At 41.4% G+C, this 24520-nt stretch overlaps 1 protein-coding gene across 5 annotated transcripts in view; it reads right to left on the reverse strand.

Annotated features, from left to right (window-relative positions):
• The window catches only part of itpr1 (inositol 1,4,5-trisphosphate receptor type 1), a 375823-nt gene that overhangs the window by 105237 nt on the left and 246066 nt on the right, over window positions 1–24520 (reverse strand). For all 5 annotated transcript variants that reach the window (XM_033036757.1, XM_033036758.1, XM_033036760.1 and 2 more), the window contains 6 exons: window positions 20340–20540; window positions 19185–19295; window positions 14221–14316; window positions 14018–14140; window positions 10833–10940; window positions 7500–7692 (listed from right to left, as the gene is read on the reverse strand). In XM_033036757.1, coding sequence (XP_032892648.1) covers window positions 7500–7692; window positions 10833–10940; window positions 14018–14140; window positions 14221–14316; window positions 19185–19295; window positions 20340–20540 — 832 coding nt within the window. The remainder of the gene's footprint in view (window positions 1–7499; window positions 7693–10832; window positions 10941–14017; window positions 14141–14220; window positions 14317–19184; window positions 19296–20339; window positions 20541–24520) is intronic.

Genomic DNA, 24520 nt, shown 5'->3' on the forward strand with positions numbered 1-24520 from the left:
CGCTCCGTAGATGCTGTTGCACCCGCTGAGTTTCTCCAGCATTTTTGTGTACCTTCGATTTTCCAGCATCTGCAGTTCCTTTTTAAACACTTTAATTCTCCATCCCATTCTTACCTCCAACAATGTTTAACACAAGCTCCTCATCTTCTATCTAAGTATGCTGATGCCCTTGAGACCCAATACTAAATTTAACAATTTCAGATAGCCATCTTTCTCTTTTGGTGTGAGAACTGACAATCTCTGATGCAGTCCTCCACCTGTAATATAACTTTTTTTGCTCCCCCTTGCTTGATCCTTTGGGCATTTCTAGTTTTCTCATTTAGAGTCATAGAGGCATATAGAACAGAAGCAGGCCCTTAAGCTCAGCATGCCAACCAAGATGCCCCATCTAAGCTAGTCCCATTTGCCTGTGTTTGGCTTATTCTCTCTAAACCTTTCCTATCCACGTACCTGTCCAAGTATCTTTTAAATGTGGTTATAGTACCTGGCTCAACTATTTCCCCTGGCAGTTCGTTTCATAAACTGGGCGTGGAGCCTCGCGGGCCGGAGGTGGAGCCTCGCGGGCCGGAGGTGGAGCCAAAGCGGGTCGACGAAGCCTGCGGTCATCGCTGCCTGGATCTGTGGGGCCTGGGCCGGCGTCACAGAGGCGTCCAGAGAGGACTGGCAGTGTTAGTGTTAGTGGAGAGGTTGGTGCGGTGGTCGATAATGGTGCCGACTGACAAACACGTGGAAGTGAGGGCGCCGCTGCCGAGGAAAGAAACAAAGGAGGACCCGGCGTGGGGGGAAGCGCCGTGAGGGGGGGGGGGGGAAGAACAAAGGGGGAATCTGGCGCATGGGGGGGGGGGGGGGGGGAATTTGTAATTTTGTAAGCACCCTGCATGGGCGACTATTTGCCGACCTTGGGTATGCCAGCAAGGAATTTCACTGTGACTTGTCACATGTGACAATAAAGTATTCAATTCAATTCAATCCCACAGATCGCTTCTGCTACAGTCTTCTCTGCTTGTTTTACAGTGGGATCACTGTCATGGGAATGGAGGTGAGCTCGGTTGCCCTTCTCCACAAATTGACGTAATTTAAACAGAGCAGTTTCATAATTTGCAGGGTAAGAGTAATTTCACACGATAAAAAACAAAGGAAATGGAAAACATAAAACATGAAGTTGCTGGATAGATAACCACAGACAAGTTACAGCAAGTCTCATAGTAATACTTGATTAGGGTGCAAGACTTGTGGTTTATTTGTTAATGGAGATGACGTTGTCCAAGGAAGTTAGATAATTGTGGTTATACAAAATTGAAATTGCCACTATTTATTCTTCCTCTTGGTTTCAGAATTCCATCATGGCATTGGCTCTGCATCAAATTAATTGCACTGTTAGGAAATTTGGGGAGAAAATCAAAGGGGGCATTTTGTACGGGGGACAATTTACATGTAAATACTTCCTGTGTTTACACATGAATTGTCAAATAAATCCCTGTTCCTTAGGTGTGGAAAATGCAGCAACTAAAGTATGGTGGTTAATAGGGAGGAACTGTCAGGGGATGCATTAAGCCTAATTCAGGACCATTTATACCCTGGTCATTCCCTCTCCCATCTGGAAGAAGATACAAATGCTTGGAAACATGCACCACCATTTCAGAAACAGCTTCATCCTGGCTCTTACCAGACAACTGAACAGTCTTCTCATTAACTATGGTATTATTGAACAATTTCTTTTCTTCGGTATTCACCAAGGAGAAGGATATTGAATTATGTGAGGTAAGGGAAACGAGTAGAGTAGTTATGGATACTATGAGTTTCAAAGTAAAAGAAGTACTGACACTTTTGAAAAATATAAAAGTGGATAAGTCTCCAGGTCCTGACAGGATATTCCCTAGGACATTGAGGGAAGTTAGTGTAGAAATAGCCGGGGCTATGACAGAAATATTTCAAATGTCATTAGAAACGGGAATAGTCCTCGAGGATTGGCGTACTGTGCATGTTGTTCCATTGTTTAAAAAGGGTTCTAAGAGTAAACCTAGCAATTATAGACCTGTTAGTTTGACTTCAGTGGTGGGCAAATTAATGGAAAAGATACTTAGAGATAATATATATAAGCATCTGGATAAACAGGGTCTGATTAGGAACAGTCAACATGGATTTATGCCTGGAAGGTCATGTTTGACTAATCTTCTTGAATTTTTTGAAGAGGTTACTAGGGACATTGACGAGGGTAAAGCAGTGGATGTTGTCTATATGAACTTTAGTAAGGCCTTTGACAAGGTTCCTCATGGAAGGTTGGTTAAGAAGGTTAAACTGTTGGGTATAAATGCAGGAATAGCAAGATGGATTCAGCAGTGGCTGAATGGGAGAAGCCAGAGGGTAATGGTGGATGGCTGTTTGTCGGGTTGGAGGCAGGTGACTAGTGGGGTGCCTCAGGGATCTGTGTTGGGTCCTTTGTTGTTTGTCATGTACATCAATGATCTGGATGAAGGGGTGGTAAATTGGATTAGTAAGTATGCAGATGATATCAAGATAGGGGGTGTTGTGGATAATGAAGAGGATTTCCAAAGTCTACAGAGTGATTTAGGCCATTTGGAAAAATGGGCTGAAAGATGGCAGATGGAGTTTAATGCTGATAAATGTGAGGTGTTACACCTTGGCAGGACAAATCAAAATAGGACGTACATGATAAATGGTAGGGAATTGAAGAATACAGTTGAACAGAGGGATCTGGGAATAACCGTGCATAGTTCCTTGAAGGTGGAATCTCATATAGATAGGGTGGTAAAGAAAGCTTTTGGTATGCTAGCCTTTATAAATCAGAGCATTGAGTATAGAAGCTGGGATGTAATGTTAAAATTGTACAAGGCATTGGTGAGACCAAATCTGGAGTATGGTGTACAATTTTGGTCGCCCAATTATAGGAAGGATGTCAACAAAATAGAGAGAGTACAGAGGAGATTTACTAGAATGTTGCCGGGGTTTCAACAACTAAGTTACAGAGATAGGTTGAATAAGTTAGGTCTTTATTCTCTGGAGCGCAGAAGGTTAAGGGGGGACTTGATAGAGGTCTTTAAAATGATGAGAGGGATAGACAGAGTTGATGTGATCAAGCTTTTCCCTTTGAGAATAGGGAAGATTCAAACAAGAGGACATGACTTCAGAATTAAGGGACAGAAGTTTAGGGGTAACATGAGGGGGAACTTCTTTACTCAGAGAGTGGTAGCAGTGTGGAATGAGCTTCCAGTGGAAGTGGTGGCGGCAGGTTCGTTGGTATCATTTAAAAATAAATTGAATAGGCATATGGATGAGAAGGGAATGGAGGGTTATGGTATGAGTGCAGGCAGGTGGGACTAAGGGAAAAATGTTGTTCGGCACGGACTTGTAGGGCCGAGATGGCCTGTTTCCGTGCTGTAATTGTTATATGGTTATATGGTTGTATAATCATGATCTCCCAAACTATCTAATTACAGCCCCTATATGTTTTTTTTATCTGCACTTTCCTGTGATTGTAAAGCTATAATGCTGTAACATTATATTCTGAACTCTGTTATTTTTCAGTTAACACTACGTGTTGCATTTGGGTATGGCTTGATTGTACTCATGTACAGCATGATTCGACTGAATAGTACAAATGTTTTTCACTGTAGGTATACACAACAATGTGGTGAGGTACAATGAAAAGCTTGTGTTGTGTGCTAACCAGTCAGCAGAAAGACATTACATGACTACAATTGATCCATTTACAGTGCAGATACATGATAAGGGAATAACGTTTAGTGCAAGGTAAAGCCAGAAAAGTCCAATCATGGATAGTCCGAGGGTTACCAAAGAGGTAGGTAGTGGTAGGATGATTCAATTGCCTGATAATAGCTGGGAAGAAACTGTCCCTGAATCTGCTGGTGTACGTTTTCACACACCTATACCTTTTGAATGTTGGGAGAGGTGAGAAGAGGGAGTGACTAGGGTGCGACTCGTCCTTGATTATGCTGCTGGCCTTGCCGAGGCAGTGTGAGGTAGATCAGTCTCAAGTAACCTCTTTCATTATTGTATTAATAATCAGCTTTAATTGAGAGTGAGCAATAATTCCTGTTTGGTTTGCAGTTAAATACATGCTTCAATCTTCCTAAGCTCTGGGGGATCAGCTCTATGAGTAATCATGGGAATTCTTGGGAAGCGGATACTGCAGAGTTCAATGTTTGCACTTGCCTGCCTGTTACCAGGTGTCACTTCAGACGTCACCTTCACTGCATACTTATGGTGAAAAACCACAGAGAGCAAGATTAGCTGCAGTGACCATCTGGTACTAGGTTGGGTTTGAAGGTGGGTCGAAGGGGCTGAAGGAAATAGCAGAAGGCCGAATCTTGAACAATGCAAACATCAACATCAAGATGTGGAAGGTAGGGTTTTTCTCTCAGTGCGGTGAGGCCGTAAAATGATTTAAACATTCATTTTAAATTCAAAGCATTGTTAGAGTGGGAGCTTAATCAGATTATAAATGGGCGAGTTGGAACATAGATCAGTTGCAAACAGAATGATATTAATACACTTTTAAGAAGAAAGTAAACCTGAAAATAAAACATGTCAAATTTAGAAATTGGTATTTATATTATATTTTTCATCAATAATATAATGCACTTATGGTTGTCATGTGCAAAATTGTTTGTTTTTTTGGTTAAAGAAAAGCAAAGAAATGTTTAAAGTGACTGTAAGAGAGGCTGAAATCAAAATGGAGACTGGTGCAATGAAAGTTATATGAGCTTAACTTTGAAATGGTTGCATCATCAGTGGCGGGGATGACAAAAGCAAGTGAGGCGAGGTCAGACATCAGATTTAGATTTCCAGGAACAGAAGAGGAGGAACTAGACAGTGAGCAAATCTGGTGTTGAATAGATTAGATATTTTTTGCAACGGACAAAGTACAATTCATAGCCACAAGTTGCCAAGGAAATATGTTGAAATACATAGGGAGACACATGTTATAAGTTCATTGAGATGCCTCAGAACTGACAGATCAAAATATATCTACTCCTTACAAAGTGAGAGAAATTGCACATCCAGAAGATGCTGGTCAACAGTGCTGCAGAAAAGTTTTTCCTTCACTTTTCAACGTTGGGCATTCCTAATAAGGTCAGCATTTATAGACCATCCCCAATTGCCTCTGAGAAGGTTGTGCTGACATGCCATCTTAAACCTGCTGTCCTAGTCAACGTTGTTCCACACAGCCGTGGAACAAGGAGTTGCAGTATTTTGAACCAGTGACAATGAAGGAAGGGCAATTTATTTCCATGTCAGGATGGTGTGCAACTTGAAGTGAAATCTGCAAATGGTGGTGTTCTCAATCGCCTGTTGTACCTTATCCTTCGTGGCAGTAGTATAGGGTTTGGGAGATGTGGTAAGAGTATCCTATACTTATTCCTGCACTTTGATCTTGGCATGAATTGCAGTCACGTGTATTGGTGGAGAAAAGACTGAATGCGTAGGCACATTGAAGTGGTGCCAAATAAGTTGACTGCTTTGTCCTGAGCTTCATGACGGTTGCTGGTGCCGCACTCAGCTAGGCAAGTGCAGAGTATTCAGTCTGAAGAAGGTTCTCGACCCAAAACGTCACCCATTCGTTCTCTCCAGAGATGTTGCCTGTCCTGCTGGGTTACTCCAGCATCTTGTGTCTTTATTCCATCACACTCCTTACTCATGCTTTGTAGATGATGGAAAAGACTTGAATGGCATCAGGTGGTGAGTGTAGCACAATTGTTACTGTCACGTTCTCAGCCCATGTCAGAATGTTCTGGCCTTATAATGGAAGGAAGATCATAGATGAAGCAGCTAAAGATGACCAAACCTAGGACACTGCCCCGAGGAACTCCTGTATTCGGGCATCCCTTTGTGCCAGCACAAAGACTTCAGCACAAAGTCCAGGCCAGCATTTCAGGGAAGCTTTGAAGGCGTGCTGCACTGTAGAAGGACCCTATTTAGGCCGAGATATATAACAGAGTTGCTCAAACGATCTTTCGTTATTTTGAAAAATGTTCATGTATTTCTCCTTCAACTGACATTACTGGGTTGTATGTGGAGCTTGAAGTTCACAAAGTGACTGCCGCATTTTCTTATATTACAGCAACTGGTCTGAAGCTGTAAAGCTTGCCGGACACAACATGGATGTGAAAGTACATGTGTTGCACCACCTGTGACTGCATGGGGAAAAGTGGCATGAGAAGGGGAAGCAGTTGCTGGAGATGGAAGAGCAAAACTGAGTCTTGGAGGAAACAGAATCCTTGGAAACTGAAAGGAGAAGATGTATCTGGTGTGATACTGGTACTTGAATGTGGACCCTGATGGATGGAAGGCGAGGAGAAGGGGAGCCCCAACTTCCTTCATTGCAAGCCTTCTTTATCCTTCCCATCTCTGTGAAATATGTCAATTTTAAAATAGGCATAAATAGCTGGTCACAGAGATAACAACACAATATTTCTTATTTGTTGATTAAATTTAAGACATTCAACTTATTCACCAGCCAGTTATATGAATCAGGTGCTGCATGTATAACTTCTCAATCTGTGAAGCAACTTACATCATAAGAGTACATTCAAATAAAGCAAGTGCAGAGGAAGCCAGAGAGGTTTCAAGACTTTAAAATGAATAACAAAATTGCAAATACATAAAAAATCCTCAAAACATAAGCTGAAAAAAAAATTACAAGGCAAATAGCTACAGGCATGAGTATTATCACATGATTTAATTGGAAACTATTTTTCATCCCATGATCATTGCATGTGTAAACTAGTTCTCAAAGATGAGCCCATCAACACCAATCATTGCCCTTGGGCTGTGCTTATTTTGCCTTTGAATATTTATTAACAATGTTACTTCTACAAATTGTGACAGACTATTTGACTTCCATGGTTAAATACCATAGCCTAGTTTAGTTTAGAGATACAGTGTGGAAACAGGCTCTTCGGCCCACCGGGTCCGTGCCGTCCAGCGATCTCCACACAAGCCTACACACACTTGGGGCAATTTACACTTATACCAAGTATACAAACCCAAGCCAATTAACCTACAAACCTGTACATCTTTGGAGTATGGGAGGAAACCGAAGATCTCGGAGAAAACCCACATGGTCACGGGGAGAACATACAAACTCCGTACAGACAGCACCCATAGTTGGGATTGGATCCGTGTCTCTGGTGCTGCAAGTGCTGTAAGGCAGCAACTCTACTGCTGCGCCACCATGCAGCAAGGTAAGATATAATTCAAGGTAAAACATTCATGAAGATAAAATGTGCTTGCATTCTCATTTTAATATTTCAGAGAAAAGTGACAATGGCAGACAACTGTCCTTGCTGGACTGTTTCTGTTGTTAACTTGTGCTATTCTGCTAAGTTTCAAGGTTATGTCTTGGATTAATTAATTGGTAATAATATCAGAAGGATGTTGTGGTGTGGAGGGTGTAGAAACGGGACAAGTTTTTTAATGCATTACTGCTTATGTTAGTTTAACAGTAATTAACCAACCTCGAAGCTTCTTTTGCCAGTTCATTTCATTGAAGAGGTCCTCAGAACTCAGGAAGAAGTCATTTATCTTGCTGCCTTGCTCGTCTCGCTCAGTGGTATAGTACACACGCAATTTGGATTCCTTGGTGAGAAACTCGCATATATTTGGAACAGGAAAGACAATCTGTTCCATTGTGCGATCCTGCCTTACAATCTACAGAAAAGGAGGACATTAAACGTTTACCTGTGATAACCATTAAACCATTAAATTTACTATATACATTATTCAATATGTTCAACCTCAGCACTATGGAAAACCTTTGTACTGCAGGCATTTCCTCTTGTGTGTTATTTCAGGTAACACCTTTCCAATTACAGCTTAAGAATGAGGCTGTATGCTCGCACTTACAATGAAGAACATTTCCCTGCCAACCATATGCCTCAAGATAATTTTAAAACATATTTTTGTTCATCTTTCTTTCCACAATTCCCTTCAGTTTCAGCATTTTTTAAATTCAAGATATTTAAAATAATTATTGGGAAACTAAAAAAGCCCATTGTCATAGTTATCAGATAGTATTTCCACTTACACCAGTCACAGTCCTTCCTGTGGCTATAAACCTATATCGCAACATAATACTTCAAGTGTAGATGGGTACACATACTGGATACTGGGTACACTTACTGGATACAGAGTGAAGCTTATATGGGAATTAGGAAGGCAAGAGGATCATCACAAAATATCCCTGCAGAAAGGTAAAGGTCAATAAAAAGCAATTGTAAGCATACTAAGGACAAAAGAACAAACAGGGAAAGTGTTGGTGCCATTTGGGGCAAGTCAACATGTGGAGCCAGAAGGTAGAAGAGAGCTCCCAAATGGCTACATTTTATCAGTGTTCAGAAAAGGAAACAGACTTTGTAGTTAAGGGCCTGTCCCACTGTACAAGGTAATTCAAGAGTTCTCCCGAGTTTTCCCCTGATTCGAACTCGGAGAATGTCCGTAGCGGGTCCGTAGGAGTTTGTGGATGTCTCGTAGCGGCTCGTACGAGTAACGGTAGATACTCACGAAATCCGGTAAACTCGTGACGTTTTTTCAACACTGTGAAAAATGTCCACGAGTAAAAAAATACTCGTGATGAAAATAATTGTTACTTTTAACTCGTACGAGCCGCTACGAGACATCCACGAACTCCTACGGACCCGCTAAGGACATTCTCCGAGTTCGAATCAGGGGAAAACTCGGGAGAACTCTTGAATTACCTCGAACAGTGGGACAGGCCCTTTAGAGAACGCAGCAAAGAGGAAGATGAAATCCCCAAAGCCAGATGAGATTTATCCCAGTTTCCTGGCCAGAAAAGCCAAGTGGAGGAGCAAGATTTCCTTACTCACTCACCAAATGGCGCTTCCTGTCCAAATTATTGAGCATTTGACTGGGCAGTTAAATGAAGTCTGGTGGTTACAAACTCCTGAACAGACGCAAGCATTCAGGCAAAGTATGCAATCCTTCCTCCTAATATTTTCCATGTGTCAAAACAACACTCTGATTAAGGCCATTCCAACAATTTACATTTTGTGTTTGATCATTTTGCCATAAAAATATTTTGAAGAAGTTAACGACACAAATATTTTTTGTTCTGGGGAGAATTTAAAACAACTACTGGACAAAATAACAAAAGAAATGGGCAAACTGAAAACATGGTTTGACAGGAACCAAATATCATTAAACTTGAGCAAAACCAAAATAATGTTATTTGGTAATTGCAGAACAAATACACAAGCAAATATAAAGATAAATGGGGTTGAAATTGAACGAGTTCATGAAAATAAATTTCTTGGGGTTATAATGGATGATAGAATCAGCTGGAAATCACACATCAAACATGTACAATCCAAACTGTCAAAAAAGCATTTCTGTATTACACAAAGTTAAGCAGGTTCTGGATCACAAATCACTCCGCATTCTCTACTGTTCACTAATCTTACCCTATTTAAATTACTATGCAGAAGTCTGGGGCAATAACTATAAAAGTTCGCTACATTCATTAACTATTCTGCAAAAAAGAGCAATACGTATTATTCACAATGTCAGGTATCTGGATCACACTAATCCATTATTCTTAGTCAAAATTATTAAAATTAGAAGATTTGGTTGCATTTAAAACAGCACAGATAATGTTTAGGGCCAAAAATAAAAACTTACCTGAAAATATACAAAAATTATTCAATGAGCGAGTGGGGGGTTATAATTTAAGAAGAATATTTAATTTTAAGGTACAAAGAGTCCGCACGACTAGAAAAACTTTTTATATTTCGGTCTGTGGAGTAGGATTGTGGAACAGTTTGAATGTGGAATTAAAGCAATGTCCAAACATGAACCAGTTCAAAATGACATACAAAAAACTTTTTTTCACAAGGTACAGGGATGAAGGGGATGGTTGACAAACAGGGGTTAGTGTTTGTTTATTATTTTATTTATTATTTATTTATGTTTTTTGGTTACTTCATACATATTACTTGTATGTGTATATCAGTTGTATGTATATATATGTCTGTATGCATCTCTAAATATTGTCTGGGGTATTATTATTATTAATTAATTAATTATTAAATATGGAAGAAGGGTTTAGGGAGAAGGGGTGAGATTAAATAAGTTATTCTTCTTCTCACTCCTTTTCGAGCTTGTAAAGAAAAAGTGTTGGACATTTAAATTTTGCTTTATGCTTTTCATTGCTTTGCAAATATTGCCTGGAATGTCCAATTGTTTGACTATTTCGATTTTGTTGTTGTTATTTATTCCTATTTATGTCTTTACTTGTTCGGAACAAATAAACAAATCAAATCAAATCAAATCATTTTGCCATAAAAATATTTTGAAGAAGTTAACTTTGTCTGTTGTCTCCTGCATTTCAAGCAGTGTACTCTTCAGGATTACATAAAAACAGAAGTCCTTCTTTATCTGTTCATTTCATTACTCTTCAGTCTTTTGCTTTGGCATTTATTTGCCAACCTAATCAATTATTACTTCTCTTTCATTGCTGGGAACATCATATGTGAGAACTGAATGTTACTATGTGACTCGGGCCTATCTTGTGTTATCTTGCTCCACTTCCCAAGATTAGTTCCCTCCCTCCCTCCCCTCCCTTCCCAAAATCTTCTGAGTCACAACCCAAATAAGAAGGCTGTCTGATTAGCTTTTTGTTTTGGTTCCCAGACCTTCACCAAACCCTTCATTGGAATGTTTCCTAACTGATGCTAAACATCAGTGCATTCCTCTGTACAAACCAAGGTGGCAACTAAGGATTTTGCAAATATGCCAATACCCCATGTATGCATATATTTTTTTTGTTCACTGACCTCAATCTGAGCTGTGTGTTTGGCATAATACTCCAAGGCTTCATCTCCTTCACCCATCTGACTGCCAGGTTTCAGCATTTGTTGAAGCTCTTTGTTATGACGTGCCAACTGCAAGAGTGAAGGAGATATTTTTGGGTTAGGAACACAGGACCAAACCTGTCACATTCCTTAAAGCACGTTAAAAAGTTACCTAAAACACCTTATTTAAAAATATGTCCTATCCATTACCTCTCGACCACTGATCCTGCAGACATGGGATCAGCTGATAATTATATTGTTGAACTCTTTGATTTGTTGAACCCAGTTAATTTTCTTGACATAACGTCAATTTGCAGTGAATGTTAATCATATCACTGTCACGCTATCACTTCAGTAAATCTTACAGATGCTGGTGACACTCAAGAGGCCAGGCTGCTTTGGTGGAAAGATAAATAGAGTTAATGTATCAATTCATTGGTCTTTCATCAAAACTAGGAAGGAGAGAACCTAGAAGTCCCTTGGCCTGCCTCTTGAATTCTCCATCCGTCTCCGAATTATCAGTCTGTGGCGCTGGTTCATAGAGGTCCCAGGCACGCTTAAGGAACAGTGCCTCATCTTCCGCCTGGGCATCTTTCTGGGCTCAGTACCGAATTCTTCAATTTCATATAACTTTGTTTCTGCCGGTTCGGTCGCCCATCTGCGACATTGATGCAGCTTGATAGTTTAATTTTTCATTTTATTTTCTCTTGCTCTGGGAGTGCAGGGCACGACTAGCCTGACCTTGCAAACTTGTCTTCCCGCTCTGCATTTCACAACTCTTACATTCTTTTGCCTACATTCTTACTTGTTGACTGCTCCCATTTCACTAAGTGATCAGCTAACATTAATTTCAGCTTATCCCCACATTTTACCCCATCAGTGCCCTCCCTACCAAACCTTCACTGCAGCATAATGAGCCTCTTTTCTCTTTTTCCAGTTCTGATGAAGTTTCTTCAAACCTGAAACCGTTAATCTGTTTCTCTGCCCACAGATGCAGCCTGACCTGCTGAGTATTTCTACAAGTTTCTGTTTTTAATCTTACCAATGCGAGTCTTTAATCTTTTTCCCCCCACAGATGTTATGGTCAAGCCCCATTTTATTAATTGTTACTGCAACACAGATTAATATACCTGCACATTAGCAAGGCAGACATACCACTGGCAATTAAAAGTAAGTTAATAGATAAGTATCCAAATATTGACGAGCAAAATATTTCACTCTATCTTGGTACATATGACAATATTAAAGCAATAAAATGAAACAGGGGTTTTTGCCGAATCAGTGGCAGCAGTTTTCTTCTGGTGCCATACGATATGCTGGTGCATAAATTAAGAGCTCTTAGTATTGAAGGTAATGTGTCAGCATGGGTTGAAAACTGGCCGTCAAAAAGAAAAGAAAGAGTTGGAACAAATAGGGCCTTCTCAGGCTGGATGGATGGTACTAGTAAAGTGTCCCTAGAATTGGTTCCTGGCTTTCAATTATTTATACCAATGACCTGCAATGAAATGCAAGGCTTCCAAGTTTGTTGATGATGTGTAAATAGGTGGAAGGCCACATTGTGGTACATTATGATTCTGCAACAGGGTATGGAGTGAGTGATATAAATGGGTTCATTTTTACAAACATCCATAAGTTGATTTTATCCGTAAGACGGAAGATTTGTCCATACACGGACAATATCAGTCAGACGTACAGGTTTGGAGGTTAATTGGCTTGGTATAAATGGAAAAATTGTTCATAGTGTAGGATGGTGTTAACGTGTGGGGATCGCTGGTCAGTGCGGACTCAGTGGGCCGAAGGACGTGTTTCCGCGCTGCATCTCTAAACTAATAACCAAACTAAGATATGGGAAGCATATCTCTCCAATGGCAAGGTAAATGTAACTGGGTTTTAAAGATGCTGCCGAGGTGAACTTGATGATGTCCTTTCAAATTTAAAAAAGAACATCGAACAATGGTTGAATTTTTGCTTCTTTCTGTCCTACACCTTATTTGCAACACTGAATATTCATGATTGGCATCCCTCAAAGCATTGGTGCATTTTCCCAAGGTCTTGTGTTTTATCAGCATGAGATTCAGGTCAGTCAGGGAATGAAAGATCTCTATATAAAAACAATGTCTTGGGGTGCTGTTTATCCTGGTGTATTGGGTTGTGATCTTGCCTACTGTAGTTTACTCGAGGCTCTGAAGGCAAAACCATCACATGGTGATAGTTTCACACCTTTTAAAACTAGGATGACCAATTGGTGACCAACTTCAGAAAAGGTTGTAGTTGCGGGAAAATGGCTTGCATTTCAAATTGTTTTGCTTTGAAAAAATGAAGCTCATCCCAAGTGTTATATCACAGAGATAAGAGAGGATGTTGGAGGAATGGAAGAGGTTCTACTTGTGGTATTGGAGAGATGGAGGTGGTAGTCAATGTGTACATTTGCAAGCAGAGAGCAACAATTTAGATGAAGAGAGTAGTAATTTAAGGGTGATTTGGTGAAAACTCCCGTGGGTTTCAGTGCAGTTGTGGACGTTGTTACTGATACACATATGGTGCTATTTTTTTTAAATTAGCTCTAGCTGGATGCAAGATTGTAGAAAAGCGAACAAAAGTCAAATCAAGCCTTCCCTCGTGTGGGACAAATTGCACATCAAACCTGATATCATGAAGGGAACACAAATGGGGTAGTCTGAAGTGTGGAAAGATATTATGAGCATTTTACACAGATGAAAATTCAAAATAAATATTTATCTGTATGACAGCAAATATTTAATATAGTGCACAATAAATAGCTTTCTCAACTAAAAAATAGAAATCAATTTCAGCTTTTCAATGAAAACAAAAATTGTAGAAACAGTCAACTGGTCATTCTCAAACGAGAATTGGAATTAACATTGGAGGTTGAAGGTCCTTCACTCAATTTCTCTTTCTTAATTCTGCTATGCTTCCAGTATTTTCTCCTTTTATTTCAGATTTCCAGCATCTGCATTTTCCCCTCATTTTCACCCAAGTCATGCCTTGGGACATAAGAAAAAAAGTGGAAGAAATATATATTTTTAATCTTGAGCAGCGAGAGAGAAAACTAACCAACATCCTGTTGTTCCTGCCACTCCCACCAACACATCCTTTTCCCACCGCACGAACCTTTGGTGACCCCATGTTTAACGTCATTATTTTACCTGATGAGCCAGGATGTAAATGTTATGGCCAACATTCCTGGGTGAGGCAGCATGATCCTCACCATCCTCGGTTTCCTCAAACTCCACCTCTCCCTGCAGATAGGCCTTCTTTATCACCTCCACCTTGAGAATAATTAACTTCATCAGCAATCGTACTGGGGGAGGCGGGAAATAATATCCAAGAAAAATAAAGACCTCCCTACCAGTTCCTTGGGCCTCATGTTATAGAGTATTCTTTCTGCATTTTCACTGTCATGTCTACTTTCCATAATTGCCAGCAGCAGCTTGGATGCATTATTCTGTTGGAAAGAAAACACACCATGTCAGTGTCCTGAAGACTGTTTTTTCTAGTGTCTGGTGCACTCTTAATCTTTGACAAGAATTATGACATTTTAAGATTAACATCAGACTGCAAGGAACAAGTCAGGTGATCCCATAATGCATTATCCAGAATTACACCCAAACTAGAGGGTTAATAATTAACAAGTCAAATTGAGAGACTTAATTAATAGATGATAAAAGGTGCCATTCATGAAAAAAATAGAATGCAGAACAGTACATACACACAGGGACAGGCCTTTAGCTCACCACATGCCAATCATGATGCCAACCTAAATTAATCCCATCCGCCTGTACATGGGCCATATCCTATTTCCCGCCTGTCTCAATGTCCCTTAAACAGGTTAATCTACCTGTTATAGTCACCTTACCCAGCAGCATTCCAGACATTTCACAAAATAGCCATAAATCTCTCAGTTACAGTTCTATGAAAATTAATTTCAATCAAGTATTTCACGTAAAAAGAGATTTAATTTCCATCCGGCAGCACAGCACAAGGACGGGGCTGTATAAATTCATTCCATTGTTGTCAGTTCTTCTTCTGCTCAGGCAGTCCCTTGGGTTTGAGGACTTGCTTCCACTCTGTACCAAAGTGATTTCATATCGTAGCACTTACATTGCAGTTAAACACATTTTGCAGTTATTACGTTGCTTGCTGCGGTAAGTCGAGGTGGATGATAAGACCAATGTGAGAACTACCAGGGCAGCTGTGTACTCCCCATGCATGAAACATAGAAAATATGTGCAGGAGTAGACCATTCGGCCTTTCGAGCCAGCACCACCATTCAATATGATCATGGCTGATCATCCTAAATCAGTACCCCGTTCCTGCTTTCTCCCCATCTCCCTTGATTTCATTAGCCCTAACAGCATGGTCTTGTGGTTCCTCATCAGCATCTCAAATTACCCTTCTCAACTTTGAGCAGTTTTATTAACATTTTGAAAAACATCCCAAAGACTTTCAGGAGTCAGTATAATTTCTTCAGTTATCTCTGTCCCTTTCTGTGATGTTATTCCTGACAATCCCAACCTAAAGAGAATCCTTGGTATTCCATGCATCCATCAATATTGGAAAAATGCATTATTGGCCCGTCAGTTGTCCTTGGATGCAGTTGAAATAGCAAGCATTGCCTGAGAATTTCATCACCAATGTATATATTCACTGCTTCCTGTAACAAAGCTGCATAGATGACATTCATTTTGAAAATCCAGATAAATTATGTCAAGTAACCCAGCAATTTTGATTGCCTGTTTAGTATCTCTGCCTTGCTTATGGTTGTAGACTGATGATGATGGCAGGCATTTATAAATGCAACGTGCTCAGGGCTTGAGGTCAGAGTGTAGTTGGGGGGGGAGAATGGACAGCACCCCAAGGTTGGGATCAAACCTGGTTACCTGAAGCTGTGAGACATCTTCACTGACTGCTGCCACAGTTTCCACCAATGTTATCAATGAAAGTAATAAAGAACAGCAGGAAGAATAATGCTAACTTTGATGGGATGTTTTTCAAAATGTTAATAAAACAGGGGAGCCATTAATAGTATGAAAAAAAGAAAAGAAATAAAGCCCAAGATTCAGCGTTAAGAACGTAGCATTTCTCAAAAGAGAGATCTGGATAAAAATAAGACACAACATTAAAGAAGAATTTAACACCAAACATAAAAACATCCCCCCACAATGGTTCCCACTGTGAGGGAAGGCACAAAGACCAGTCCTCTTTCCCTTGTTCTGGAATGGCCGCTTCCTACCCGAGACCGCGGCTCCCCAAGTCCACAGGCCGCGCTGGTCGGAGCTCCGACACTGGGGATCTCGACGAGAGATCCCAGGCTCCACAGTGTTTGAAAGTCAGCGCCGCCCCGCAGCTGGATGCTCCGCAACCACAGCTCCGAGATGTTGAAGTCAGCGGTCTCAGCAGCTACCGAACTTACCACACGGCGACCTAGGTAAGTCATCACCCGCTCCATGCTGGTACTACAGTGCCGAAGCTGAGGCGCTGGCTGGTCCCGGTAGGAAATGCCGCTCCAGTCCCGGTGGTAGGCTGTGAGAAAGAGGCGAAGGTGCGGCTCGGAGGAAAACCGCATCTCCGACCAGGTAGGAAAAAAAAAAAATTCCCCCGCCATCCCCCCCTTCTTTCATTTGTTGGGGTTAAAAAAATACCATCAATATCGTTCTAATACATGAAGTCAAAATAAATGTGCTGAGATTGCGTGAATATCAAGGTCATGAGGGGACACTTGCTAAAACAATATATTAATATATTCAGTTTACCAGAATATTGCCTGGATTAGAGGGTATTAGCTATAAGGAGAGGTTGGACAAACACGGGATTGTTTTGTTCTCAAATGGAGAATGAGGGGAGACCTGACAGAAAAATATAAAATTATTAGAAGCATGGATAGGATGGACAGTTAGGACTTTTCTTCGGGTGGAAATGTGAAAGGCTTTAAAGTGAGAGGGGAAAGTCTAAATGAGATATGTGTTAATGAGATAGTTTAGTTTAGTTTTAGTTTAGAGATACAGCGTGGAAACAGGCCCACTGGGTCCGCGCTGACCAGCGATTCCCGCACATTAACGCTATCTTATACCCATTAGGGACAATTTTTACATTTACCAAGTTTTTTTTGTTGCACACAGATTGGTGGGTGCCTGTAACACACTGCTAGGGGTTGTGGTGAAGGCAGATAAAATAGTAGGTAGACAAACAAGCTGGAAAAACTCAGCGGGTGAGGTGGCATCCATGGAGCGAAGGAATAGACGATGTTTCGGGTCGAGTCCCTACTTCAGTCGAGACCCTTCTTCAGATAAAATAGTGGTATTTAAGAGGATTTTAGATGGGCACACGGACATGCAGGGAATGGAGGCATATGGATCATGTGCAGGCAGGGGAGATTTGTTTAACTAGGCATCATGTTCGGAATGGTCATTGTGGGCCAGCAGACCTGTTCCTGTGCTGTACTGTTCTATGTTCTAATAGCAGTTGTCAGCTGCGATGAGAGACAATAAGAGAAACGTGTTTTTTTAAAGACAAAACAGTAGATTTAAAAACAAATTCATTTTTTTGGTGACAGCGCAAGCCAGGGCACAGCATTTCCACTGGTCATAAGTCAGTAATTAGAGTATCTAATTACAATACTGGAAACATTTGGAGCATATTCATTTACCGAGTTGTCATGACATAGATTAGAAGAACTGGGGAGGAAGCATAATTCATAACAGCAGAGAGAATAAAAGAAAAACATTTCAGAGAAAGGAAATATGGTTACCAGGCAAAGATTGAAAATTTTAATTAAAAGGACAGCACTGTGGAGACCAATGTAAGAGCCATGGCCGAATAAACTTCTACTGTGCTGTCAGATTTTAATTTAGTGTTTTCACAGGCAAACGCAGGAACCTAGTGACTAATAAAGCTCCACTTACAATAATTAACATATTGACATTTCAAACAATTATATATTTGGTTTCATATCACACAACTTTCAAAAAGAAAATCTTCTAAGTTCTGGAGAAGTAACATAGCTTAGTCTGATTATAGAGGATTCTGAAAAAGATTTAAAGATAGACTAGTAAATAGTGCCGTCAGTTCTGCTGCCAGCTACATCCAATGTTCACAGTGGCTCAGCAATAGAGTTGCTATCTTAAGGGCCAGAGAACCAGGTTCGATCCCGACTACCGGTGCTGTCTGTACAGAGTTTGTACGTTCTGCCCATGGGTTTTCCCCGGGTGCTCCGGTTTCCTCCCACACACCAAAGATGTGCAGGTTTGCAGATTAATTGGCGTAGGGAAAAAAAAAAAAAAATTGTCCCTAGTGTGTAGAATAGTGCTTGTATATTCGGATCGCTGGTTAGCGTGGACCGAAGAGCCTGTTTCTGCACTGTATCTCCAAACTAAAGTAATCAGTCTTTACATTTGCTGGGCGTAATCAATGGTACCAACAGTGAGATTTAACTATCTGGTGATTTAATGATCATAGGGTTTTGCACATATCAGATCTGTGGTTCACTGCCTTTTATCCTCAATATTTTCCCTTCTCCACTGAAAGCAACAGCCGATTTGGATGTACCACAGACTCTCCTCACCCCTACTTTCTCACCCCTTATCTCCAGTACACACTAACCATCTGAGAGCTTCAGTGGCAGGCCATGGTTAATGGCTGCCTTTGACTGTGTGGAAATACCAAGTGATCATTTACTTTTCCTAGTCTGAGGACCAGCAAAGTCAGGAACTGATTTAACGTTGAATACAACAGGTGTATTCAGACACTACACTTTACTTTTAAACGTAAGAGATACAGTGTGGAAACGGGCCCTTTGGCCCACAAAGTCCACGCAGATCAGTAATCACCACGCACGCTAGCATTATCCTACACACTGGGGACAATTTACAATTTCCAGAAGCCAATTAACCTACAATTCTGAACATCTTTTTGGAGTGCAGGAGGAAACTGGAGCACCTGGAGAAAACTCATGCGTTAACAGAGAGAAGGCACAAACTCTGTACAGACAGCACCCGTAGTCAGGATCAAACCCGGGTCTCTGGCGCTGTGAGGCAGCAACTCTACCACTGCCCCTCAATTTTATTGTCCCAGCATAGTATTCAGTTTCACTGAAATCGATGGAAACAAATACCGGACAGGACAAATACAAGGCTACCAATACGATGGTGCTCCACATTAATATCCATAACAGACCAATAACTGCACTACCCAAGATTAAACAATTTAACAGAGGATTGGAATTCTAGGTTTGTAGGTCTCCCAATAACATATCTACACCATTAGGAAAGAAATTTAAGAATCAACGAATCCATTTTTTCAGCCCACACTACTTACCTTCAGTTCCAGCACAAGGTCCATTCTCTTCTTTCCCAGTGGGTTGATATCATTAAGAATTAGTGCAATGATGATGTCTATTCCATTTGATTCATGGGTGGCAATGCAGTTCTGTGTAAAAAGATTACATCGAGCAATTTTAATATGCTCCCTCTTCCAAATTGGAGAACAGCAGCTCAGGAAAACCAAGACATTTCTTTAACAATGCTCCCATTTATGGAAACAATACTGAAACAACCTATACTTGAAACCTGAGATTTGTTAACCAGCTGCCTGCGAAGAAAGTAACAGGATTTCATACACCCCAGCAAAGGGGATTGAGACATTTAAATCATGCATGGCTGTAGTCAGTCTTAGTTTAGTTTAATTTAGAGATACAACGCAGAAACAGGCCCTTCGGCCCACTGAGTCCATGTTGACCAGCAATCCCTGTCCACTAACACTATCCTACACACACTAGGGACAATTTACAATTATACCAAGTCAATTAACCTAAAAAACCTGTACGTCTTTGAAGTGTGGGAAGAAATCAGAGATCCCGGAGAAAACCCACGCAGGTCACGGGGAGGACGTACAAACTCTGTACAGACAGCACCCGTAGTCAGGTTCGAACCCGGGTCTCTGGCGCTGTAAGGCAGCAACTCTACCGCTGCACCACAGTGCCGTCCTTCTCGTTACTAATTATAATGGCGGCAATGGGACTCTTGACTGACCAAGGAGTCTGTGGATAGACACAAAAACCTGCAGTAACTCAGCGGGACAGACAGTATCTCTGGAGAGAAGGAATGGGTGGTGTTTCGGGTCCAGACCCTTCTTCAGACTGAAAGGAGGCTAATTTCCCACTTTGGAGGTCCAGGAACAGAATCCAAGCTGTGACACTTCGATTGTAACATTGAAAACATTGTCATATGAATCAGTTCATGTGATCTAATCAAATCTTTTTCCCTTCAAACGATTATGGATGGAGAGAATGACGTTAATAGGGCTCCCTGTGCAGCAAACTGTTGGGATTTGCACACATGTGTAAGCATGCTCACGGACTTGGCTGAACCTACTGCAAGTAATTCTGGATCACCAACAAAGAAAGTCTTCTCAAGAAAACAAAGCAGCATTAACGGTGTTCCAGCAGTATCTGGGTGTGAGTGCAATGGATACCTGGTTCTCATGGCAGGGCCCTTGACAATATTCAGTCAAGCTTTCCAGTGTCTGGTTGATGAGGGCCACGTTCTTTTCATTGATGTAGAGTCCCAAAAGGCCCAGCCCACCAGTGGTGCTGCCACAGATGCAGTCCAGGAACTGCAGTGTCTCACAGACCAGGTTATAATTAGTCTTGTTGTTCTGGCAACGCAGGAAGTTCTGAGGGGAGATAAGAAAAATAAAAAAATCAGGAGTGATTAATATGTTCTATAATTTCTTATTTGATTGCATGTTACAGCTAGTGCTCCTGTTGAATTCTTGGTTGCAATTCCTCCGTCCATTTTCAGATGGATTGTCACAGGGTTAAAAACAATCAGTGGTAGCAGATCGATGAAATGAGAAACTGGTACACACCTTGAAAAATAAATCTCTGGCAGGGGAAAGTGATAATATAACTGAATATTATAGCATTCATTTCTGGCTAATGTTTATCTTTCGTTAACTAACATAGATCATTACTTGTTACTTCATATGCTCATTACTTCATTGTGGTGGGAACTTTCTGTGATAAACTGGTGGCTTTTCTCCATTTTCTCCACAGGGGCACGCTTAACGGCCTCGGTAGAGTTGTGATGCATCTTAAGATTGGGAGTGGAACCACAGTAAAGCAAAGACTCTTTCCACTCAAGTGTACTGGTATAGTAATCAAAAGTATAAACTAAATTGTGCTCAAACAGTCACACCGTTAGGGATCCTATTTTTATTTATTCGAGGGATGTGGGCTTTGCTGGCTGATCCAGCAATGAATTGCCCATCTTTAACTACGTTCATGGCATATCATGGAAGAGCATCAACTGGTCATGCACAGCATTCACCAAAATTCCTGGTTGGGCAACAAATATTTACAGATCAAAACACATTCCATTGAATTTATTGTTAAAAATGCCCAGCCAATAGTTAATAACCATTGTATTTCTGAATTACTTTTCATTTCTAAATATTTAGTTTGTATGCCTAAATGATTCCATAAGCTGATATACATCCAACAACAATTTAGTAAAAAACACAAAATGCTGGAATAACACAACAGGTCAGGCAGCATCTCTGCAGACCATGGAGAAGCGGCTTCTCGGGTCAGGACCCTTCTACTAACTGAAGGCGGCCCCATCCTGAAACGTTTCCTACGCATGGTCTCGAGAGGAGCTGCCTCACCCACGGAGATGCACTAGCAATCAAGATTCCAGCATCTACAGTTCCTTGTGTCAATATGTCAAAGAAAATTGCCTATTAACGTCACATCAATCTTGACTTAGCATTTCCTGGTGTAACAGGCTTGTCATGCCAGTGCTGGATTAAAAAAACTCCCTCATATACATTGCTGTCCCAGGGCTACAGGTTGCTTAGTCATCCTCAGTTCACTTTCTTTCTCCAGGTCATGTCTGGGAGAGCAGTCAGATAATTATCAGTGATGAGGAAGTTACAATGGAAAAAAAACCCCCCACTAGTCTACTGATACACAGAATGCCTTCACACTGTGAACTGTCAGACAGGCCAACTACAAGCCAGTTGTCCTTGTAGTACAGGTGACCCTGCGATACAACGGTTTGAAAACCAAAAATCCGCCCTTGGGGAAATTCACAAAAGTCCCGATCCAAAACCTCACCTTCCACTTCTTCCAGAGACGCTGCCTAACCGGTTGAGTTACTCCAGACCCACTGAGTTACTTCAGCTCTGTGCATTTTAAAAATATCCAATATATTGAATTAAAATTTGCTCTCGAGAATTTTATGTGAAAAAGGTAGATAATCGCAACTTTTTTTTCAACCCTTAATTCTTGGTGCATGCTCAGATGACGTGCATTCAATGTTACAGAAAAGTCCGATATCAGTTTATTGTCATAAACAGCATGTTGCAATGAAATTCCTTGCTCACTTGAAGCTCAGAGTACAGAGTATACAAACAGTAATGATAAATACAACAATAGATAATACCTGTGCAAAGCAACAGAATGATAAAAAATAATATAAAAAATACAAAATAATAATAATGGAATGAGGTGGAGTTAAGAGAAGAGTGTGAAAGGAGTGATTGGTTCGGGAGTCTGAAAGCAGTTGAGAAAAAAGCTTAGGTACACAAAATTGCTGGGGAAACTCAGCGGGTGCAGCAGCATCTATGGAGCGAAGGAAATAGGCGACGTTTCGGGCCGAAACCCTTCTTCAGACAAAATGGGTGGTATTGTATGCAGCGAAGATGATCATCAAGAATTATAGTGGAATTTTAAATGGCTGGGCAAGCAGGCCAAGGAATAGCAAATGGAATTTAATTCAGGTAAGTGCAAATTAATGCATTATTGGGAAGACAAACTAGGGCGGGAACTTCCCAGTGAATGGCAGGGCGCTAGGGAGTGTGGAAGCTCAAAGGGAACTAGAAACAGAAGTACATAATTCCCTAAAAGTGGCATCACAGGTAGATCAGATGGTGAAGAAGGCTTTTGGCACCCTGGGCTTCATCAGTCAGGGAATTGAGTATAGAAGCTAGAACATTATGTTACAGTTGTAGAAGACCCTGGTGAGGCCACACTTGGAATATTGTGTTCAGTTTTGGTCAGCCTACATGAGGAAAAATGTCATTAAGCTGAAAAGAGTGCAAAGATTTATGACTATGCTGCCTGGATTTGAGGGCCTGAGCTACAGGGAGAGGTTGGACAGACTAGGACATTATTCCATGAAACACAGGAGACTGAGGGAAGATCTTACAAAATCATGAGGGGCAGAGATAGGGTAAATGCACATAGACTTTTCCCAGGGTTGGGGAATCATGAATTTGACAGCATTGGTTTACCGTGAGAGGGGAAAGATTTAATAGGAACCTGAAGGGCAACTTTTTCACACAAAGTATGGTGGATATATAGTACGCGCTGCCAGGGGAAGTAGCTGGCAGGTACTATAACAACATTTAAAAGCCATTTGGACAAGTATAAGGGGCAAATGCAACTGGCTTGAATGGGGCATCTTTGTCAGCATGGATGAGTTGGGTCGAAAGGCCTATTTCCGTGCTGCATGACTCTCAGTCCGAACATTAGAGATTTCTAGATTCCGTATCTCCTCCCAGAAAATAGGAGGGAGAAAATGGTATGGCCAGCATGGCAGGGATCCCTGACAATATTTCTAACCTTCCTGATGCAATGCACCATGAAGATGGACTGGATGGAGGGAAGTGACAAGCCTGTGAAGGACTGGGCTGTATTCACCACTTTCTACAGGTTAAGATGGTCAATAGCAAAGCAGTTGCCATAGGTACTCGGGGCTACTCGTGGACATTTTTCAACATGCTGAAAAAACGTCCCGACTTACCTGATGCCCCGAGTACCTATGGCTGGCATTGCGAGCTGCTCCGAAATATCTACGGACGCCTACGGCCTCCTACGGACTCGCTACGGACATTCTCCGAGTTTGAAGCAAGGGGAAAACTCGGGAGAATTCGTGAGTAACTTGCGAAAGTGGGACAGGGGCTTCAGGTTGAGATGATATGGATGTCAAGGCACGATGCTGTTGACCATTTCTACAGCAGCTCTCTTTATGTTAGCAGTTTTGTGTTCGCTCCCATGCTTCCTGAGGACAACAGCCAACTCTGTTGTCTTGTGATGTTAAGGACTAGGTTAGACACAAAAAGATGGAGTATCTCTGGAGAGAAGGAATATGTGGTGTTTCGGGTCGAGACCCTTCTTCAGACCAAGATTAGGTTTGGCCGAAAGACTAGGTTGTTGTCCTGACACCATGACCCAAGGTTCTTGAGTTAGTTCCTGAAATTTGTCTCATTTCTGTCATAGATCGGCCGACAACAATGGCATCTTAACTCCAAGAAGACCAAGGAGCTCATTGTAGACTTCAGGAAGTCTAGGGGTGGCACGCACACCCCCATCCACATCAACGGGACGGAGGTGGAACGTGTTTCCAGCTTCAGGTTCCTGGGGGTCAACATCTCCGATGACCTCTCTTGGACCCACAATACCTCAACTCTGATCAAGAAGGCTCACCAGCGTCTCTTCTTCCTGAGGAGACTGAAGAAGGTCCATCTGTCTCCTCAGATCCTGGTGAACTTCTACCGCTGCACCATCGAGAGCATCCTTACCAACTGTATCACAGTATGGTATGGCAACTGCTCTGTCTCCGACCGGAAAGCACTGCAGAGGGTGGTGA

The sequence above is a fragment of the Amblyraja radiata genome, chromosome 18, assembly GCF_010909765.2.
Source record: "Amblyraja radiata isolate CabotCenter1 chromosome 18, sAmbRad1.1.pri, whole genome shotgun sequence".
In the NCBI taxonomy this organism is placed as follows: Eukaryota; Metazoa; Chordata; class Chondrichthyes; order Rajiformes; family Rajidae; genus Amblyraja; species Amblyraja radiata.